The 20,741-nt window shown below is 35.0% G+C and overlaps 1 protein-coding gene across 6 annotated transcripts in view; it reads right to left on the reverse strand.

The window, feature by feature from the left end:
• Positions 1 to 20,741, reverse strand: part of MARCHF10 (membrane associated ring-CH-type finger 10) — a 196,418-nt gene that overhangs the window by 72,003 nt on the left and 103,674 nt on the right. For all 6 annotated transcript variants that reach the window (XM_051994947.1, XM_051994946.1, XM_051994945.1 and 3 more), the window contains one exon: positions 17,371 to 17,548. In XM_051994947.1, the coding sequence (XP_051850907.1) occupies positions 17,371 to 17,548 (178 nt within the window). The remainder of the gene's footprint in view (positions 1 to 17,370; positions 17,549 to 20,741) is intronic.

A 20,741-nucleotide genomic window follows, 5' to 3' on the forward strand; every position in this document is an offset into this window, starting at 1 on the left:
TATGTTAATGAGTAAATATGACTTATTGAGCAAGAAAAAGGAATAGTTGGTTACAATAAGGGAGAAAAAGTATTAGCCGGGGACATTTTGAGATCCTTTTCTAGAAAAAAAAAGGAAGTTGAAATCCTCTAAAATCTAGAGAATATTTTGTTTTAGTCTAATTTAATAAGGATATTTCTATCTCCTGAGCACTCTGAATACATAAATAAATTGCCTCCTTTGTTTCCTTTTGAGAGCCATATGAGGAAGCAGTGGTATCCTCTTTCTGGAAAGGCAACACAAAGACATTGAACAGGAAATAGCCCAGGATGAAACCAGGCCAAAGTCAGGATTTGGATCCCATCACTTTCAGGAAGCCCAATGGAACACTGAATACTAACACAGCCAACATTCTCCAGATCATTCGGGAAGATTTCCCCTCTCAGTCCTACCCTTGGGTGATATTAATTTCTATCTCTGTGTCTTTGTTTTTCTTAAAGGCTCTTTCTTCTCTTAGGTTTTTGTGTTTTTGTGGGGTTTTTTTTGACCTTCCTGAATTCTATTCATCCATCAAGGTACAACTCGAACACACCTCCCTTAGTAAAGGCTTCCTTGATTTTTGTAGTACACACTGATCATCTCATTTTTAAATATTATCATATTTGCAAATATAGTGCAGAAGTTGAGATTTAATTGTTCTCAAAGTGTTTAAGTGCCTTTCCATCCAGATTATCAATTCCTATACAACTGAATTCAGTTTTTGCACACAGGATCATAGATTTAAAGCTTGAAGGATCAAACTAGATACACTTAGGGCTTGTGATTATCTAGTTCAAGCTTCTTATATTACAGATTATAAAGCAGGCCTAGAGCTATTAAGTGATTTCTCCAAATTTACACTGCTGGAAAGCAGCAGAGTCAGGATTTGAACCTATGTCCCTTGACTACAACTCCAGTGTTCTTTCCATTTATTTTGTATTCTCCAAATAGCAAATGAACAACAATGTTAGGCAAATGGAAGATACTTAAACAACTGCCTGACTGAGAGAATGGAAAAATATATTCACAGTAATATCATTTCAAAAATGGAAGGAATTTTGGAATCTAACCTAATCGATTCATATTATAGACCAGGAAATGGAGCTCCCAGAGAGGTTAGAAATTGGAACTTGCTTAAGGTTCCTCATTTTGCTTTTTATACCCCAAAGTATTTTAAAAATTGTTCCAAATAATATTTTTGAAACTACTGGTAGATAAAGGTGATTTAAGGTTTTCAATTTTCAATAACTAAGCTGAAAATTAAGATCTTATTTAATGTTCTTAGTTTTACAAAAAGGCATGGGGAGGAGTAAAACAAAACAAAATAAGAAAGTAACAAAATCTCCCAAAATAGCAAGTCTTAATCCCTGACAGTTAAAAGAATGATAAATACCATTTCTATTATTACCAAACTACTAAGGTAAAACTTAATGATTTTTACCATGACTTGAAAGCAGAGAAGTTGCTGCTATTAATGACAGAATCCTGTCACAGAACAGTTAGACTAAAAAGCAAGACTAGTGCCCTATGATAAGCACCATCATGGAGAAGGTAAATTTAATTAGAAAATCATTACCATTTTTGTGCTTATAGATTGAATGAAGTGATTTCAATATCTCTTACCCTTCTGATTTCCTGCTGCAACTTCCTTTCAGCCCTTTTCCCACAATAATAATTCATAATATAAAATAAATAATAATATTCACACAGTTTTTTATGTGGCCAGGAACTGTGTGAAGTGCTTTACAACTATTATCTCATTTGATCTTCTCAGTAATCCTAGAATGTAAGCTCTATTATTATTATTATCCCCATTTTACTGAGAGGAAACAGAGGTAAACAGAAGTTAAGTGACTCCCCCGGGCTCATAGAGCTAGCAAGTGTCTGAGGCTGGATTTCAATTCATATCTTTTTGACTCCAGATCCACTATATCACTTAGCTGTCCCATGACTAGTTCCATTATTCCTACTAAATTATAAGGAGAATAATTGTTTTTGTTGGTTTTCGTTCACTTAACAAATCTTAATTAAGCACATTTTAAATATAAGCACTGTGCTTATTTGTCTTATGAGAGGCTTAGGAAAATACAGATCTCATTTGAGTTCTGAAAGAGCTTGCAATCTAATTTGTTTGTCGGTTCATTTGTTCTTATAAAATCATGACTAATCTTTCAAAATAGGCAACCTTATTCAAAATCCCAGCACCTTTTTCAGATTCAATAAAGATCATGGAGTATCAATTATTCTCTTCATGATGATGTCTGTCAAAGTTCTCTTTCAATCCCTGCCCATTTTGAAGAACTTCAGCCTTCTGCTTCCAACTGCTTGCTGAAATACATTTAATGCTTGGCCTAATGTCACAGCAAACTCAAATATATTCAAGATGAACTCATCACTGTGCTTGCCATTTCTTAATTTTTGTTAATTGTACTGTCCTTGCCTCAGTCATATAGCTTTGTAAAATTGGAGTCATTATTTGATGAGATTGGGTGTATACAGGGTGGTATGGCTGTAGACTTGGAGTCATATTTGAGTCTTCACCCTCACTCATTTGCACAATTGTCAAATCCTATTGAGGGATTCCTTCACATACTCTCAACTCTTCCTTGACATTTGTAATAACCTGGTCTTCCTGTGTTCTATTCCCTCTCTGATCTGTTTTAGCCAGAGAGCTTGATTTCAATTCCTGACAAAATTCTAGTTAGAGTGGGGATTAATAAACAGAAAAAGAAAGGTCACATCGTCAATCTGACTTTTATCAATAATTGTTCATGTCATGCTGTTTTTCCTCTTTGTATAGTTACTAGGATAACACATTTAGAGAATACTATATAGTTTACCTATTTGTCAAGTATTTGATAAACGTTCTGTGATTTAAAGTTGATTTTTCAAAAGTTAACATTTTCAATAATTCAGCTGAAATTTAAGATCATCTTATTTCTTGTTATTAGGTTTTTTTAAGATAGAGGAAGGGGGACAAAACAAAACAAAAATAACTTTCTCAAAATAGACACCTGACAAAGAATGGCAAACACTATTTCCATTACCACCAAACTATTAAGGTAAAAAAGGCAAAGACATGTGAGCTAAAATAGGACAATTAGGTGAATTCGGACCTGGTTGAATAGCCTAGCTAGAAGTATATTCATGAATACTTGGACATACACTGGAAAAAGGTTGCTAGCAAAATGTCCTAGATCTTGTACTTGTCCCTGTGCTGACATTTTTATTAATGACTTGGACAAAGGTATAAATGGCAAGCCTATTAAGTTTGCTGAGATGGGATGAATAGGTAATATATTGCATGAGAGAGTCAAGATACTGAGATGGGAAGAATAGGTAATTTATTACATGAGTCATAATTTAAATAAGATCTTGATAGACTAGAAAATTTATTAAGATTGGCTAAATTAGGGATAAAGACAGTCTTACTTTTTAAAAAAAATCATTATTACACTTACAAGATAAAGCATGTTAGACAACATCTGAAAAAGACTAGGGAATTACCATGAACAAAAAACTTAATAGGAGTCAACAGCAAAATACAGAAGCCTCCCAAAACAAATGCAGTCTTAGAGCTTAATTCTTCTTCTCATTTTCATTTCGTCTAATTTTTTTTTCAAATTGCCTAGCTAGGATGCATGTGTTGCTTAACAGCCAGAATTAGGGAAGTGATAGTCCTGGGATACTCTGCCATGTAGTACTGTGTTCAGTTCTGGTTCCACATTTCAAGAAGTACATAAGCTAGAAAAGTTTCAGATGGCAACTAGGACAGTGAAGAGCTGTGAGTTCATACCACATGAGTTCCATGAAAAGAACCAGGGATGGCTAAGCTGCAGAATATTAGGATGGAGATGGATGAGATTAGGGAAGCTAGTGGTTTTAAGTACCCGAAGGGCTGACCCACAGAAGTGGGAGAGACTTAATTTTTTGGTCCCAGAGGATAGAACTTAAAGCAATTGTTAGAAGTTTCAAAGAAGCTAACTAAGATCTGATATCAAGAAAGATTTTCTAACAGGGAAAAAATGGAATGGTCTTCCTCAGGAAGTAGTACTCTCATTCTAGAAATCTTCAAGCAAAGCCTAGATAAAAGGTTTGTCAGGTATATTGTTGAAAGGATTGTCTTTCAGGGCAGAGAATGAGATAGTTTGCTACTAAGATCCTCTTCAGCTTTTAGATTCTGTAATACACTTCATAGATCTGCCTCCCAACACACTCCTCTGATTATGTCATTTCTTCACCTAACAACCTTGAGGGGGTTCCTTGTTTCTTCTTATGTAAGATAGAAAGTCCCTATCTTGGCATTCAAAACTTTCTACAGCTTGGTTCTGAGGTACATTTTCAACCATATCTCAAAATCTAAATTCACGTATTTGACAAAATTCCAACCACATCAATCCACTCTCTTCTTCATTTTTGCACTGCATCCTTCTGTTAACATGGTATCTCCTACTTGGAATGTCCTATTCTCTGACTTTTTAATTCCTTCCCTTTCTTCAAAGTTCAACTCATGTGCTCTCTCTTCCATGAAACCCTCCCTAACTCTTACTCTTATCCTTACTCCTGTCAGGAGAAAGTGATCTCTCCATTATGCATTAACTGATCTTCTGCTTTTGCAATCATTTTCTTTGTTTCTTTTTTTTTATCATCATTTAAAGATTTTTATTTTCAAAATATATGCATAGTTTTCAACATTCATCTTTGCAAAACCCTGTGTTCCAAATATTTTCTCCCTCTTTTCCTCCCAGTATAATCCAATATATGTTAAACATGCATTTCACTATTTCTTGGGCTTAATTTCCTATCTTATTTTAACACAATGAAGACAGTTCCTAGAAACTGCAGGAAACATAAGAGCAAGAAGGCAATGGGACATCTTAAATTCTATTCTCTGGACTTCTAAGAGTGCCAAGATTCAGTCCGAGAGATGACAAAACCAAATAAGTCTACTCATATCATCAGATTTGTGTAAAATTACTATATAATCAGAGCTATGGACATAGACTCATCATAAGAGATTCTTTCTTTTTCTTTCATAAGTAATGAACCATGTTAACAGAAGGATGCAGTGCAAAAATGAAGAACAAAAATGAAGAACAGAGTGGATTGATGTGGTTGGAATTTTGTCAAATATGTGAATTTTGATTTTGAGATATGATTGAAAACGTACCTCAGAACCAAGCTGTAGAAAGCTTTGAATGCCAAGATAGGGACTATGTTATGAGTTTCCCCCCTCTAAGACTATAAGCTCTTTGTGCTAGGATTTACCACAAATGCTAGTACATGAGTGCTTAATCAGTATTTGTTGAATGAATAAGTATTAGATATATATCTTATAATATGTCCATCTACTCCATGAAGCTTTTCCTAATCCTCCCCCACCTTCACACTTACCCCCACTCTTATTGTAAGTACAGGTAGTGTTCTCTGCTTATTTCATATAGTTTAAAAGATAAAGCATATCAAACTCATACTAGACCAATTTCCTTGCTACCCCAGGTTCTTCTCTACCTCACTTGTCACACAAACAGCAACTAAATCTAGGGAGTCCCCAGTGTAAAATTTGATAATATGTTATTTGGGGGTTCCCATTGTAAAACTTGATTATGTTACTGTACATTTAACAAGCCATAGAAGGATCAAGTGATTTATGTTTTTAACAAAAATATTCTATTATCTTCTAAATATACCACTATAAATCTTAAATCTGACAGTTCAGTCAATAGTTTATGTGTAGGATCAAATGGCATAGATCTGAATATGGTTTTTCTTGGTCTGAAAAGAAATTCAATGTTCAGCCAGATTTTCAAGGAGGTCTAGGAACCTTTTATGATTGGTAACAGGAAAACTTCAAAAGCATTCTTCTATATCTTAGTAAGGTCAGATCTCACCAACAAACTCAAAGAAACAACTATACAAAAAATTGAGAAAAAAATCCTACTCTCTGGAGAAATCTAGCAAAGACTTAACTTTGCCCAAATTGTCTAAAGGCAAAGAAAAGTAAAAAAAAAAGAAATTTAAGAATTAGAAAAATCCCTTCCTTCTGAGGATCAATGAAATTATATGGGGGGGGCCCTAAATTAACTCTATATTAATCATTCTATTCTACAATATTTAATTTCCTATCTCATTTTAACACAATGAAGACAGTTCCTAGAAAATGCAGGAAACATAAGAGCAAGAAGGCAATGGGACATCTTAAATTCTATTCTCTGGACTTCTAGGAGTGCCAAGATTCAGTCCAAGAGATGACAAAAATAAATAGTCTACTACATCATCAGATTTGTGTAAAATTACTATATGATCAGAACTATGGACATAGACTCATCATAAGAGATTCTTTCTTTTTCTTTCATAAGTAATGAACCAAATCTGTTTGCCTAGTAGAATGAATTATAAACGTTTGTTGTTCTACACACCCAGAGGAGTTGTTAAGGCTTAATTATGTACTATAAACATTTTTAAAATAATTTTTACATAGGAGACAGGATTTGGGGATCTAGGAACTGTAAGTGTGTAAAGAACAAGCATGAGAGGAATGCCCACATTGCCCGAGCTTTTTAATTTGCCCCCGCTTTCCCATGATTCTGAATTGATCTGCAGTTTCAGGAGGCATTTTTAGAAAGACCTGTTACTTGTGACACTAGTCTGGGGGTAGCTTGGTCCATACTATGATACACCAAAGTATGATAAAACAATATAGAATTCTAGTGACTGCATTATAAAACGTGACAGAAACAGTAGTAGGCAAGTGAGTCTTATGAGATGATGGGGATTTTATTTACAACTTTATGAGTGCTGGACAGAGATGACAAAGCAGAGAGCACATGGCTTCCAAGTCATCCACTTGAAGTGGTGGTAGATGGTACTCCTTCCTGCTTCCCTGCATACTTCCTCTTCTTTTTTCGCGGGGCCAGCCTATCAACATCCCCTCCACCTGCTCTCAGGTCTCCCCCTTCTCCGAGAAGCTCCACTTAAGTCCAGTGTGGTGTGTGCATTGCCAAGGGAAACTTACCATATTAGGTAAATTTTATTTGTTGTTCTGTAGCTGGACACACACTGCACAGGTGTCTCAGTGTGAGGGGGGTGGGAGATGGAGAAGCAACAGAACGCTGAAGGCGAGGGAGGCACAGGGGAGGGAGTAAGAGAAGCAGGAGAGAAAGGAGAAACAATGGGAGGGAGAGACACATGAGGGGTTTGGTCATCAGGTAAAGGGGGAGAGATGAGGGGAAGGAGAAAGCAGCATAAATCAGAATCGGGGCTTTGGGTAGGTGACAGAGCAAAGGCAGCATAGAAAGGAGAATATTCAACACAGTATAAGGAGTGCTCGCTTCTGCCACCTGCACAAAAGAAAAAGAGCAATCAGGACGCAGCATTGACTGTCCAGACAGAAAATAAAAATTTGTGAATGAGTCCAAGATCAAAATGTTTGATTCCCTGTATGGAGGGGATTAGAAAGAGGAAGGTTCTGGTAACAATATAGTAGAAGGACCTACTTCTGGTTAAGAGGACCCAGAGTTCACTCTGTATCTTCTTGCAGCTCCAAAAGCCAGCCCCAGTAGTCTTAAGGGTGACACCTGCAAAAACTTTCCTACATGGAAAGGAAGGTCTATCATGCATTTCTTGGGCCACAGCTGCTGTTCCCTCAGCCTCGCCTCGCCTCCCTCCCGCTGTAGTTTACTGGATCTTCCCTAGGGGAACTAAAAGAGTGGCAACTCTGAACATTCTTTTTTTTCCATAATCTAATCAGTCCTATTGTCAGCAACATAAGGCAGACTGCCTTATAAATAAAGTTCTGCGTTTCCCCTTAAAATAGAGAGGAGCTATCTAATAGGAGAAGGGGGTTCCTCAGATTTATGGTTCAAAGGGTAAGTTTGTGACTAGATTAAATGAAGATGGAAAAATTTCCGCAGGAATTATGAGGAAGAAGAAAGAACACGGTAACAACAAGTGGAGGGAAGAAGTGTTATTATATGAAGCAGATCTACTAAATGATCCCACATCTATGTTGTCAAACTTACTAAACCAGCTTTATTTAGAAATTAGCAGATTCTTAATGGTTTTTGAAAAGTATGAACAATTCAGAGAGAATGTAGAAGTATGTAACAGTCACTGCTAAGAGGCATTAAGGTGAAGAGAATGTGAACTAGATTCTGGAAGTCAGAAGAAATAGATTCTAGTTCTGCTGCTGTTAACAACTAGTATTATCTTCTTGCCTGGTCTGAGTCTGAGCTTCTTCATCTATAATATGACTAAACTGGACTCAAACAGGGATTCATAACCTTTGTTTTTTTGTCTTACACTTCTTGGGCAGTCTGGGAAAGCCTAGAAATCCTTGTCAAAAGAATGTTTTTAAATGCATAAAATAAAATGCACATGATTACAAAGGAACTTAATTATATTGAAATACAGCAATCAAAATATTACCTAAAAAAGTTCACAGTCCCTAGATTAAGAATCCCTGGACCAGAGGGTAGAGAAAATTCCATATAACTCAAATAATGCCTCATCTTTCATAGTACTTTAAAGTATACAATGCCTTTTACATATGTGCTCATTTTATACACATAACTATTCTGTGAAATCAGTAGTACAATTATCTTATCCACTTTGCAAATTGATAGGAGTCTCAAATACATGAAATTATTTGCCCAAGATCACATCACTACTAAATGATATAGCTTGTATTTAAAGGCATGCCTTCTGTCTCCAGATTCAGCTTGCTATCATATCAGCTTATTATACCAACTACCAAATTGGAACCATTATTACCCAATTAATACATTCATTTGTCTAAAAGTTAGAGGAGATGTGGGAAAAGTGGGATACGAATGCATTGGTGGAGTTCTGAACTGACCCAGCCATTCTAGAGAGTAATTTGGAACTATTCCCAAAGGACTATAAAACTGAGCATACTATTTGATCCAGCATTGCCACTATTGGATCTGTATCCCAAGGAGATGATAAAAAAGGGGAAAGGACCCATAAATGTTTGTAGCAACTCTTCTGTGGTGGCAAAAAAAATTGGAAAATGGGTAGATGACCATCAATTGGGGAATGGCTGAATAAATTATTATAAGTAATGGAATGTTGTTCTATAATGATAAACAGGCTGATTTCAGAAAAACTTGGAAAGATTTACATGAACTGATACTGAGTGAAGCAAGTATTAGGAAAATACTGTACACAGCAACAGCAAGATTGTGTGATGATCGATTATGATAGACCTTGTTCTTCTTGGTAATTCAGTGAGCCAAGACAATTCCAATAAAGTTTTGGTGGAAAATGTCATCCACATCCAATGAAGAGAACTATGGAGACTGAATACATCAAAGCATAGTATTTTCATCTTTTTTTCTTTTTGTTTTTCATCTTTCTCGTGATTTTTCCCTTTTGTTTTGGTTTTTCTTTCTCAACATGACTTATATGTAAATTTGTTAAAAATTAATGTACATATATAACATATATCAAATTGCTGTCTTGGAGAAGGAAGAGAAAAAAGAAGAAAAAAATTTTGGAACTCAATCTTACAAAAATGAAAGTTGAAAACCATCTTTACATATAAACAGAAAAATAATATACTATTAAAATAAAATTAAAAAAAATTCATTTGACTTTAAAATAAGTACCCAAGGATCACAAGGTATTGGTTGGGAGACCAATATGGACTGGACAGATAAAGATGGATATTAATTGGGCTAAAAATATTTGCAAACTTTCACAGGTAGGCTTAACAACATCTCTTATCTCAAACTTAGACAAGTAGTTCTCTCACAGAAAAACTTATATTGGCTTAAAGGAATTATCTGTGGACAACAAGGTGCTTTTATGAACAAATTCCTTGTCATCATTTGAGATTTTCAGAGAGAAGACACTATTTAATAATTGGCATTAGATATGCATCTTTTTATATTTGGTAATGTATATTTTTACTTGGGCATCTAATTTGGAAGTCTATTCACCAGAAAAATTGGACAATGATATGTAAGGGTAATAGTTTAAGAGTGACTTGCTTGTGAACTCATTACTCTCAGTTTTTAAGAGAAAACCTTCTATTGCATTCATTTGCAGTGAGAGTGATAGAAGTTTGAGGTTTACATACATATACATATACAAACTTCTGTTTTATTTTTTCAATAAATATTTTTCATCAGAAAAATAAAACATGGATCTTCTAAATCTTTATATACTTTATGATTATTCAATCTGGCTTCCCCTTTAGTTTTATATATTTATATCACTTTGCTCTGATTTATATCCATCTATTTATATATTATACACACACAAATATGTATATATATATATGTATATATATATATATATATCTTTTGATCAGTTGCCAAAAAATTGACAAAAAAGAAAAAAAAAGAATTGTAAGCTCCTTGAAGACAGGGTTGAATTTTTCTTTTGTTTTTATATACTTAGAATTACCTAGTATGGTGTTTGGTAAGTTCTTGATAAACTGAACTGATTTCTGGAATTGAATTATTCTCAGTTCTGGCCCTCTGCTAATTACTAGTTATAATATAGAACTAGAAATAGGTTTTACATGTGGTGCAGTTGAACTCCATCTCACTGGCTGAATTTCCCAGGTCATTCTATGACTATGACTATTCTGGTCATGTTTAAACACTGATTTTTTTCATGTGCGAGGATTTTATATGTTTTAGAAAGAAAACATTCTGAATTAGAAAAAAATATAACAACTTGGTTACCTTTCTGATGGCAGTTACTACTTCATAAAAAGAAGTCTAAAAAATTATCTGAAAACTTAATTAGAAAGATATCTAAGACATATATAACATTTAGTTTATGATATGGGAATCCGTTCTTTTAATCTAAAAAATTAATTGTATTGATAACACCATTAGTTCCTAAATTCTAAAAGGAGAATTTGATATATAGTGGGTTGGTGTTTTTGTTTGTTTGTTTTCTTGCTGAGGCAATTAGGGGTGAAGTGACTTGCCCAGTGTCACACAGATAGGAAGTGCTACCCTCATCATCTTCTGCTACAACTAGACTGAGAGGCAGGCTTCATGGGACTTCCTGGAAAATAGCAACACTGTCTTAGTCTGGGCAGTTAGTTGAGTACTTTGTAAAGTCCTCAAGAGTTGACCTTGAGCCTTCTAATCATTTTCACCAGAGGATCTTTCTTCCTTCCTCCCTTTCCCCACCTCCTCACATTGGTATCTTGTTGGGATTTGTTCCCCAATAGTGAACAATTTCTGACTACTTCTTACTCTTCCCCTGTGCCAGTGAAACAGAACTCCTCTCTAAAAGCAAACCTCTTCTCTCTGCCACCTCACCTGTCTGATATTTTTCCAATGACCCATTTCAGATCTGTCCACTCTTCTAACTATCCCCTGTCACTAATAGACTATACTCATTAAACTTCCCCTCACTGTGGATATCTTCCTTTGGACAGACTTTGAGCTCTTTAGGAGCGGATACTGTTTTTAACTAAAACTCCAGAGTTTAGCACAATGGCTGGTGCCTGATACATAATGGGTGCCTAATAAATGCTTGTTGATTTGACCTTTTCTTGATTAAGTTTGGAACAATCACTGTGGTAAGCAAAATAAAAAACCAATTAGAGAATAGGATTGCCTTGCTGCAGTGAGGGCCCAACTGAAATCAGAAAAAAATAAATTTCTAACGGACCCAGTCTTTCTATCTCCTGGCACTCACTGAGATCTGGCTTCTCCTGGAGAGCACTGAATACCATTCCATCTTTTTCCCATTATGCTTTCTTTCATTTCCCCTAACATAAAGGGTAATCAGAATACATCTCACTCCTCATTACCACTTCTAGACTCAATCCTAATCTTATGTCCCTTGAACACAATTGCCCTCTATCTACTCCTTTATTCTAGGTCTCTAATGAAGAGGTTACTCTTATTCTTGCCAAGGCCAGCTCCCTTACATCACTTTTTATTCTCTCTTCAGCAAATTTCCCCTACTATCATTCACCCCTGCTTCTAATATTCCTTCTTTGTCTATTTGTTCCTTCCTTGTTGATCCAAGTCTTCATCATCCTTAAAAAACTCTCACTAGATCCTAGTCTCACTAGCTATCATCCTATCTCTACTCTCCTCAGTTATACTCCTTTAAAAAATTCTTGTCAGTATTTAGTATTTCCATTGTATTTCTTCTCACTCTCTTTTAAACTTGGATTTCTGATTTATTCTTCAGCTGAACTTGTTCTCTCTAAAGTAACCAATGATCTACTGATTGTCCAATCTAATAGTCATTTCTCATTCCTCAATCTTCTTTCCTGCAGCATTTGACATGTGGGCCACTTTTTCCTCCTCCTCTTTCTTCTTCTTCTCCTCTTCCTCCTCTTCTCCTGTTACTCCTCTTATCCACATTATGCAAATGATTTTCAACACATCCATTTTTAGGCGTTCTCTGGAGCTCCAGTGCTACACCACAAACTGTCTATAGTACATTTCAAACATTATATCCTATAGGCATCTTAATCTCAACATATTAAAAACTGACTTCATTATCTTTCCTCCAAAACCCACTCCTTTTATGAACTTTCCTGTTAATGTTCAGGGTGCCACTGATGTGATGCAGCCATTGTCAGGAATAATATGAACTCTGAGTCCATTGTATTTTCATTGTCAAGAATGATGTGAATCTTAATCAATATCAACCTTATCACACACAGAGGGAGGCCAAATTCCAGGGACCATCTTGTCTGCATGACTAAAGCATATTCAACCCACCAAATTAGGTAAGGGACTCTTCTTTCCTGAGCAGGTATACTAGACACATTCTCACCCTACAAATAGCCTTTGTGACCCTTCATTATCCTATATTATTATACCCTATTTCCTCCTGTTCCATCATGCAGTTGCTGACATAGGCATAATGTACATGTGAGTTTGCTCTCAACTAGAATCCTCCCTAACTCTCTAGATTCTGTCCTTACTTCCTGTTCTCCCTCTTCTCTCTGACCTTTAAATAGCCTCCTTCATCCATATCTTGCTGCTTAATCATTTTGATTAGCCTGTGTGCCTTTTTAAGATAAAAAAAGGGCTCTTGTGACTACAATAATTTCTTTTGTGAATTTTTCACATTCTAGACTGCTCTCCCAGAACCTGGTACCTCAACACTACCATCCTCCTTTCAGTTACCCAGGTTCACAATGTATGTGCACTTACCATGCATATCCAATCAGTTATCAAATCTTGTTATTTCCTTTGTTAAAACATTACTTATATGTTCCTCTATTTCTATTCAAAAAGCCACCATCCAAGTACAGGTTTTCATTACTTCTCACTGGGATTATTGCAATAGACTTCATTTAGTCTATCTTTAATTCTCTCCCCATAACAATTTTTCTTTCACACAGCTGCCAAAATGATTTTCCACTTCCTTACTAAATTAACATTAAATGCTTCCTAGTACTTCAAGAATCAAATGAAAATGTTACCTGTTTGACATTTTAAAGTTCATTGCAAAGTCTTCCCTTCTTGCTTCTCCACTATACTTACATAGTACTCCATCCACATACTCTATGATCAGTCCCACTGATCAGCTTGTTATCCAAACACAAAACACCACCTCCTCGGACTGTGTTTTTTCACACTCTATCACCTGGAATAATCTTCCTAATTTTTATTCCCAAGCTTCTAGTTCATTCACCTCTAAGATGGCTTCCATATACTCTATATATGAATCTTATATGAACCTATTTATGTATCTGTTAACTCTCCCCCAATAGAATATAAACTCTTTGAAGGAAGGAGCTGGTTTTGCTTTTATTTAGATTTCCCAGTGCTTAGTGCAGTATCTATCACACAATGAATCCTTAGTAAATGTTTGGTGACTAACCAATTGATGGATTTACTGCCAGTGGTCATTCCTGTAGAGGGAGCATAGAGCCAAAGGCTCTAAGTGTTTTATCCCAATCTCCTTCTAAAATTTTGTCTGCAAAGATAAATTGAAGAAAAGAATTGGATAATTATCTGATAAAGCTCAATGTTGTGGTCACAACTGGATGAAAAAAGTCAAGCTTCTGTCTTCCCTATCTTGACAGCAATGTATTTATTTGAATTATCTGGACTATCACAAAGTTTACTGTGCTAAACAGATCCAAATTAATCACCATCATGTTTCTCAACTATGGCTAATTAGAGAATTCTTAGGGGATACTTAAATAAGGGAAATAAAGAGATTTGAGCATATCATTATCTTCACCTGAAAGAATTTAGTCCTCAAGGGAAACAATAGCATACTGAATTCAGTATGAAGGTTGGTTGATAGGAACAAGGAATCCTATTCCTGACTGCCACTAACTCTGGGATTCTGAGCTGATGGACATATTTCTCTGGGCCTTAGTCTCCCAATTTTCAGAATGAGGACACTGAAATAAAGTCTTCTCCAGCTCTGAGATTCAATGTATGATGTAGTGAAGAAATCCAGTCACTTATTTTCCTACTTTATGACTTCTAAAGATAATGCTAAGCACCAGTTTTAAGAAAACAACAAAGGTACTTTAAAAATTACTACTGAAATGTTCTCTCATTTTACAAAACTGTTCCAGTCAAGTTGACTAGAAAAGATGGTGTTTTTGAAAGTCTATAATAAATAACTGAAAAGATATTCTGCACTTTGTGAAATAAATCTTCTAAGTAAACATAGATTTAAATTTCTGTAAAGCAAATCCTACTTTCCTATTAAATTTTTTTTTTACAAAACCAAAAATTCATATTCATAGGAGAAAAAAATTATTCCTCAGTAGACTGGTTTGAAAACATAGGGTAAAAAAGTAATTAAAAGGAGCCTAGTTTCATGACAGTGTAAGAGACCAAGAGTATAGATAGTATTGAAGGTTGAACATTTGTCACTTTCTCCCCTGGGGCCTCTGTCATTATGTAACTTTTCTTGCACTTCTCTGCCTTCTCTCTTCTTATACTCACAGGTCATAAGAATTTTCCTTTTATTTGGAGATGCTCTGTCAGTTCCTTAGAACCTTGATCTCTTCCCCTACCATTTTTCTAAGTTTTTATAATATCCAACAGAAGTGAAGTATAATAACATATTTTGGGAGAAGTGGTAGACTAACATGATACACTGTCCCTAAAATTTTCTTACATTTGATGTTTTATATCAACTAGAACAAATTAGTTTCCTTCTTTGTTAATGCTAAGTTCTAAAATCTGTACATAGGCTTATTTACCATAAGGAATGCACAGTGTTATCTCTACAGAGAAATGGACCTGAAGGTTGCTATTTTAGAGCAAACTAGTTCCAAGGCATCATTCAACTATAACATATTATACTCATATTAAGTAAAAATCTCTGCCTTCATGACTATCCATTGGAATTAACTGCAATTACATTGTTAAAATAACAGCTCTTGAATATTTTTTCTTTTTAGAATACCCAAAGATATTATGTTCCCACTGAGTAAATACATGTAGAATATCAATTAGAATACTAAAAAAAAAAACAAACAAACAAACAAAAAAAAAAAAAACTGGAGTGAATGCAATCTATTGAAAAAGTAAAGAGAGTGCACTGAATTGAGATTTGGGGTCTCATTCTAGTCCTGGTTTATTTAGTAATTAGTTGTGTGACCTTAGCCATGTAACCTATGCTCTCTTGAATCTTTGCTTCCTTGTTTGTAAAATGAAGTGGTTAGACAAGATTATATCTAAAGTCCCTTACAGCTATAAAATCCTCTTGCTTAAAATTTTTAGCATTGAAAATAACATCCTCAATTTAATATTTGGTATTTTTCATGTTTTTAACCAAAAAAATGAAGTTTTTTTATTTATTTAATATTATCTGTATATGTTTCAGTGTAAAGTGGATGAGTTAGAGCAACTAACCTCTAATGAAAGCCTTATTGTTAGATTATTATAAATAATAGTGGTAGGTCTGGTCTTTATTCTTTCTTTCCTGATGAACAGAGAAATGGGACTCAGTCTAAATGGTGCAGAATAAAAGTTACTTTCCTTGATCACTTTTGTTGGGAAATAGTCCTGCCCCAGTCTATCTCCTATTTCCAAAATCAATTGTATTTTGGCTTCATTAAAACAATGCAATATGAGTTTACTCTGAATGAAAACTGCCATATTTTTAGATTTTTCCTTTTTGATATATTGATCAATTTTGCTGATTTAAAAAAAATCTTTAAAAAAAATTCTTGTTACAAGGGTCTTTGGGACTGGGATGGGGAGTGGAGTGGAAGAGAAAGAAAAAACAAAGTGTCACAGAACATTGGATTTGGAGTTGAAGAACCTGACTCTTTATATATATATATATATATATATATATATATATATATATATATATATATATATATATATATATATATACAATAGGAAGTCACACAACCTCTCTGAGTCTCAGTTTCCTCATCTGTAAAGTTAAACTATACTATGTGATTTCTTCAAGTCTCCTCTAGGTCTAAATTCTGCAGTTATACAGAAAATAAAGAGGAGTGTCTTAGAAATCTAGGGGATATAAAAGCAAAAGCTATCCTTAAAAATCTAATTTAGAAAGACATTGTTAAGGGGTTGTATAATAGAAGCTTTGATAGATTAAAAGGCATTTTTTAAAATTGGGATTTAGATGAATGACATACTTTTTGTGAATTTGCCAGATAAATATGAAGATGCCAGTTCCATTTATGCCTAAATGAAAATATAGACTTAACTCAACTTTACTGTGTCATATTCATTGTTGGTTTCTAGAGAAACTGTAACTCATCCTACAGAAGCTGCTTTGACTAGGAGAAGCCAAAGGGATTCTTCAAACTTTCAATGAAGTTCACCTCTTTTTTGGATAATGTCAAATCCTTAGGGGATATGTTAAATTCTTACTGCCTAATCAGGGGACTCTTCAGGGTTTCAAAGATACTTAATGAAGAGTAAATGACCTACTAAATTACACAAAAGAAGAAGGCCTTTTTCCTCAACAAGAGAAAACAAAAGGACTTTATTACTTTCTTCACTTGCTATAAATTATACCCTTCAGATACTTTCTCTTGATGCTTTGGGTAAGGCATAAAACACTTACATCCAGGGTCAAGAGCCTTTAACCCCAATGAAGTGTGAAGGAGATAAAAAATCAGCAATTTGACAATATCTGACAGTGTTGGCTAGTCTCCACAGTCAAAGCAAATCCGTAGAAAATGTGGGAAGTATAAGCAGGTATAATTCAGGCCTCCTAAATCTATTAAAATATAACTAAGTTCTCCAGGCCTGTACTGACTCTTACATTTGTCTTTTGTGTGTAATCACCATAACTTAAATAGAATGAAATCAGTCACTTGGAGAGCTCTATTTTCAGTATCATTGGCATTACAATTCTATAAATTGTAGAATAACTCACGTGGAGATGGTTTGTTGGTGCCGCCCACATTTTTCTCAGGTTTCTTTGAACTCGTGGTAACTTTCTGTTTCTGTTTGACTGATGTTTGGTCTATGGCTGGAAGCTTTGATTCAGATTTTGTTACAGAAGCCTTGCTTGTTAACCTTTGTTCAGGTCCCAAATCTTCCTCAACTGAGTTCTAGAAAAATGAAAGAAATGTATCATTGATATAACATACCTCTCTTACTAGACACAGCCAAAGAAGTGGTAAATCCAGCAAATGTTCTAGTGATAGCAGGGAAGCACATTTCCATATTAAGAAAATTAATTCTGTAATTTAAATTTTTTTCAACAGGCTGAGAGTCAAAAATAACAAATTTTGGAAAGCACATTTTATAAAATTAAAAGGGGGAAAAATCCAATCTGGAAAGAGGCAACATAATACAAGGGAAAGAACATTAGATTTAGAACCTGGCTTTTTAATTTTTTAACTGTACAGATATACAATCTGTAGATAAGCCATCTATCTTCTCTAGGCCTCTCTTACCTTTAAAATTAAACTGGACTATATGATTTCTAAAATTCCCTCTAGGTCTAAATTCTACAATTATAAAGAAAATAAAGAAATAAATATAAGCAAGAATGGTGGGCAACTAGTGCTTTTAAATAAATAACTGTGGGATGCCTTGATCTCATGAAGAAAACAGTCCATTTAAAATTCAACAAGTATTTGTTGCTAAACCACTGTATGCACAACACTGTATTAGGAATCCTGGAGAATGCAAAGAAAAAAAAAGATTTCTGCATAGTTAACCCTTTCTTACTAGAATTCCAATTTTGCTATTTAGACATTATCTTTAGAAAATACACTTAATAAATGTTAGATAGTTACAGAACTATCACTATTCCTACCATTTTCAACTATCTCAATTATTATTCTTAGAATTTTAATTAAGGGGAAATTTTCCTTTATCTTAATAATCTACACATGAATTTCATGGTAGAGATGGTAAGAAGAATATTGAAAAATTTTAAGCCATAGTTTCTATGGTAACAGAATTTCCTAACATAAGTTTTGTAGAGCCATTCAAAAATTTGCAAGGATATTCCGTTTTGGGCATTTCCATACTTACCAATACTGGGGAAGTGATAAATTGGATATAAATGACAATCAGAAACATTTTTTATGGGCTGCAATATAGAACTATTAGTATCTTTACTTACGTACAATATAACTTATTTTAGGCATAGCCCAACTGTTTCAAGTTACTGGGCTTGGGAATTAACAATACCATAACTTGCCAGACTACTTTAACAACAGTGTAGGAACAAGGATGGGGCAAGCAAGACTTGCATCCAAGCATTCAAATTTAGAATGACACTGCTTTCTCTCACAATGGATAATCACAGATGATTTAGTTACAGTCATTTCATATAGAACATCAAAAGCATTATTCTTCTATTTCCCAAGCTACTTCTCTTGTGGGTGGTTCTTCCTTTGCTTTTAACCTTTGCTCTGAATACCCTCAAGACTACTTTCTCTACTGTTCTATTTTAACAGCACATTTCAAAAACATTTCTATTGAGGTAAGCAGGGCAATTTTCTAACTATCATATTAAATTTAACATACTTTTAAAAAAATAATAAATAGTATTTAACAGAATCTCACAATTTCATACTTAATCCACTATTCTTGATATAGTGAAATGTTCATATTTATCAAATTGTTATTGTTAGTAATAATTTAAAATTTGCATTTATATACAAATGTCACAGAAAAGCTGTTTGAAGGTAAAACTTCAGCAAACTTATGTTATGACAGAGATTCATTTTCACATTATAAGAATGAAGAAAAGTATTTATTTAGAGTGATACTATGCACCAAGTGCTGAGCTAAGTAATGGGGATACAGATAGAAAAGATATCAACTATCAAACTCACATTTTAACTGAGGGAGACAAGATTAGGGATGATTCACCTGCAGCAAGGTGGGTGGAAAGGCCTGGTGGTTCTTGGGGTTCAGTTGTACAAGGGTAGCTTGAGGCTGGTAGGAGCTGGGAGGATAAGTCACCCAGGCTGTACTCCACATTCTCAATCCCCAGTTCCCTCTGATTTTCAGGCTCTTGTTCTACTCCCTCATGTTGTTACAGAAAACCCTCCTGAGTCCTTTGCCACGGGCATCTAGTCCAATCCCTCTTATTTTACATATGAAGAAACTGAGACCCAGAGATATTAAGTGACTTGTTTAATGTCACACAGGTATGAAGTGGCAAAGCTGGGATTTGAACCTACATCTTCTGGCTCCTTTTTCCCCTGTTACCAAGTCACCTCGAAATGATGTACTTGTGTTTTACTCATATTAGCTTCTGGGATTCAAACCTCTTCTGTCTTGAGAATTATCCTGAAGTGTCAATGAATAAAAAATATTAGATAGGTTCAAATTTTAGAACATGGAATGTTATCTCACATTTGACAAGAAAAAAACACAAGAACGCATCTAAAGTTTTGTGTCATGCTTAATACTACAGGGGATTATATTTTATCTTGATCTTAGATGTTCACAGAATTTTAGAACTAGAAGGAACCTGGGGGAATTATCTAGTTCAAACTCCTTTGTTTTACAGATGAAAACACCAGATTCCAGGAAAGAAAACTGATTTGCGTAAGGTCACACAAGCAGTAAGAGGTCCTGAAGAATGGTGGTCTTGGCAAAGAAATTAGTATTGATGGAATTACTCTGTGAGGCAAGTAGGGAAGGGCACTATTCACAGTCCCACCTTCTGTGGAGGTCATGGGCAGTCCCACCTTGCTATGTCTAGTTAAAAATCTAGATAGGTCAAACCCCTGAGGTTAAATTTGACCTATAAATCTGTCTATGGCTCCTGCCATCTTTGCTGAATTCCTTTTGGGATTATAGCCCATCTTGGGCACTTTCCCTCCCCCACTCCATGTAATATCTTTCCTTTCATTTCTCCTCTTCCCCTCTCCCCCCTTCCACCTCATGGTATCTTTCTCCTTCTTATATCTAACTAACTCTATTAGGGTGCTAAGTCCCTTTCAGGATTTCAGCTGCCAGCTAAGGACATGCCCCAACCTCCTGGGTTACTCCCTCCTTTCTACTAGGTAATTGTGAGTGTACTGAGCAACTTATCTTTCATAATGAAATGCCTCAGTTTTCCTGAATTATTATGCCCTGAGTGGCCACCCTCCTTCCTGGACATTGGGACTGAGAGAATTAGGGTCGTGAAGCTCTGGCCACTCTCACATTCCAAAGTCATAAAACTCTAGATGGCTTATCTCAAATGCTTGGGTATCTCCTGGTCTCAGACTTTCTATTTCCTGCTCCACCATCTTCTTGACCCCCAACCTGTCAATTAAAAAGTTATGATCC

The sequence above is a fragment of the Antechinus flavipes genome, chromosome 4, assembly GCF_016432865.1.
Source record: "Antechinus flavipes isolate AdamAnt ecotype Samford, QLD, Australia chromosome 4, AdamAnt_v2, whole genome shotgun sequence".
Taxonomy (NCBI): Eukaryota; Metazoa; Chordata; class Mammalia; order Dasyuromorphia; family Dasyuridae; genus Antechinus; species Antechinus flavipes.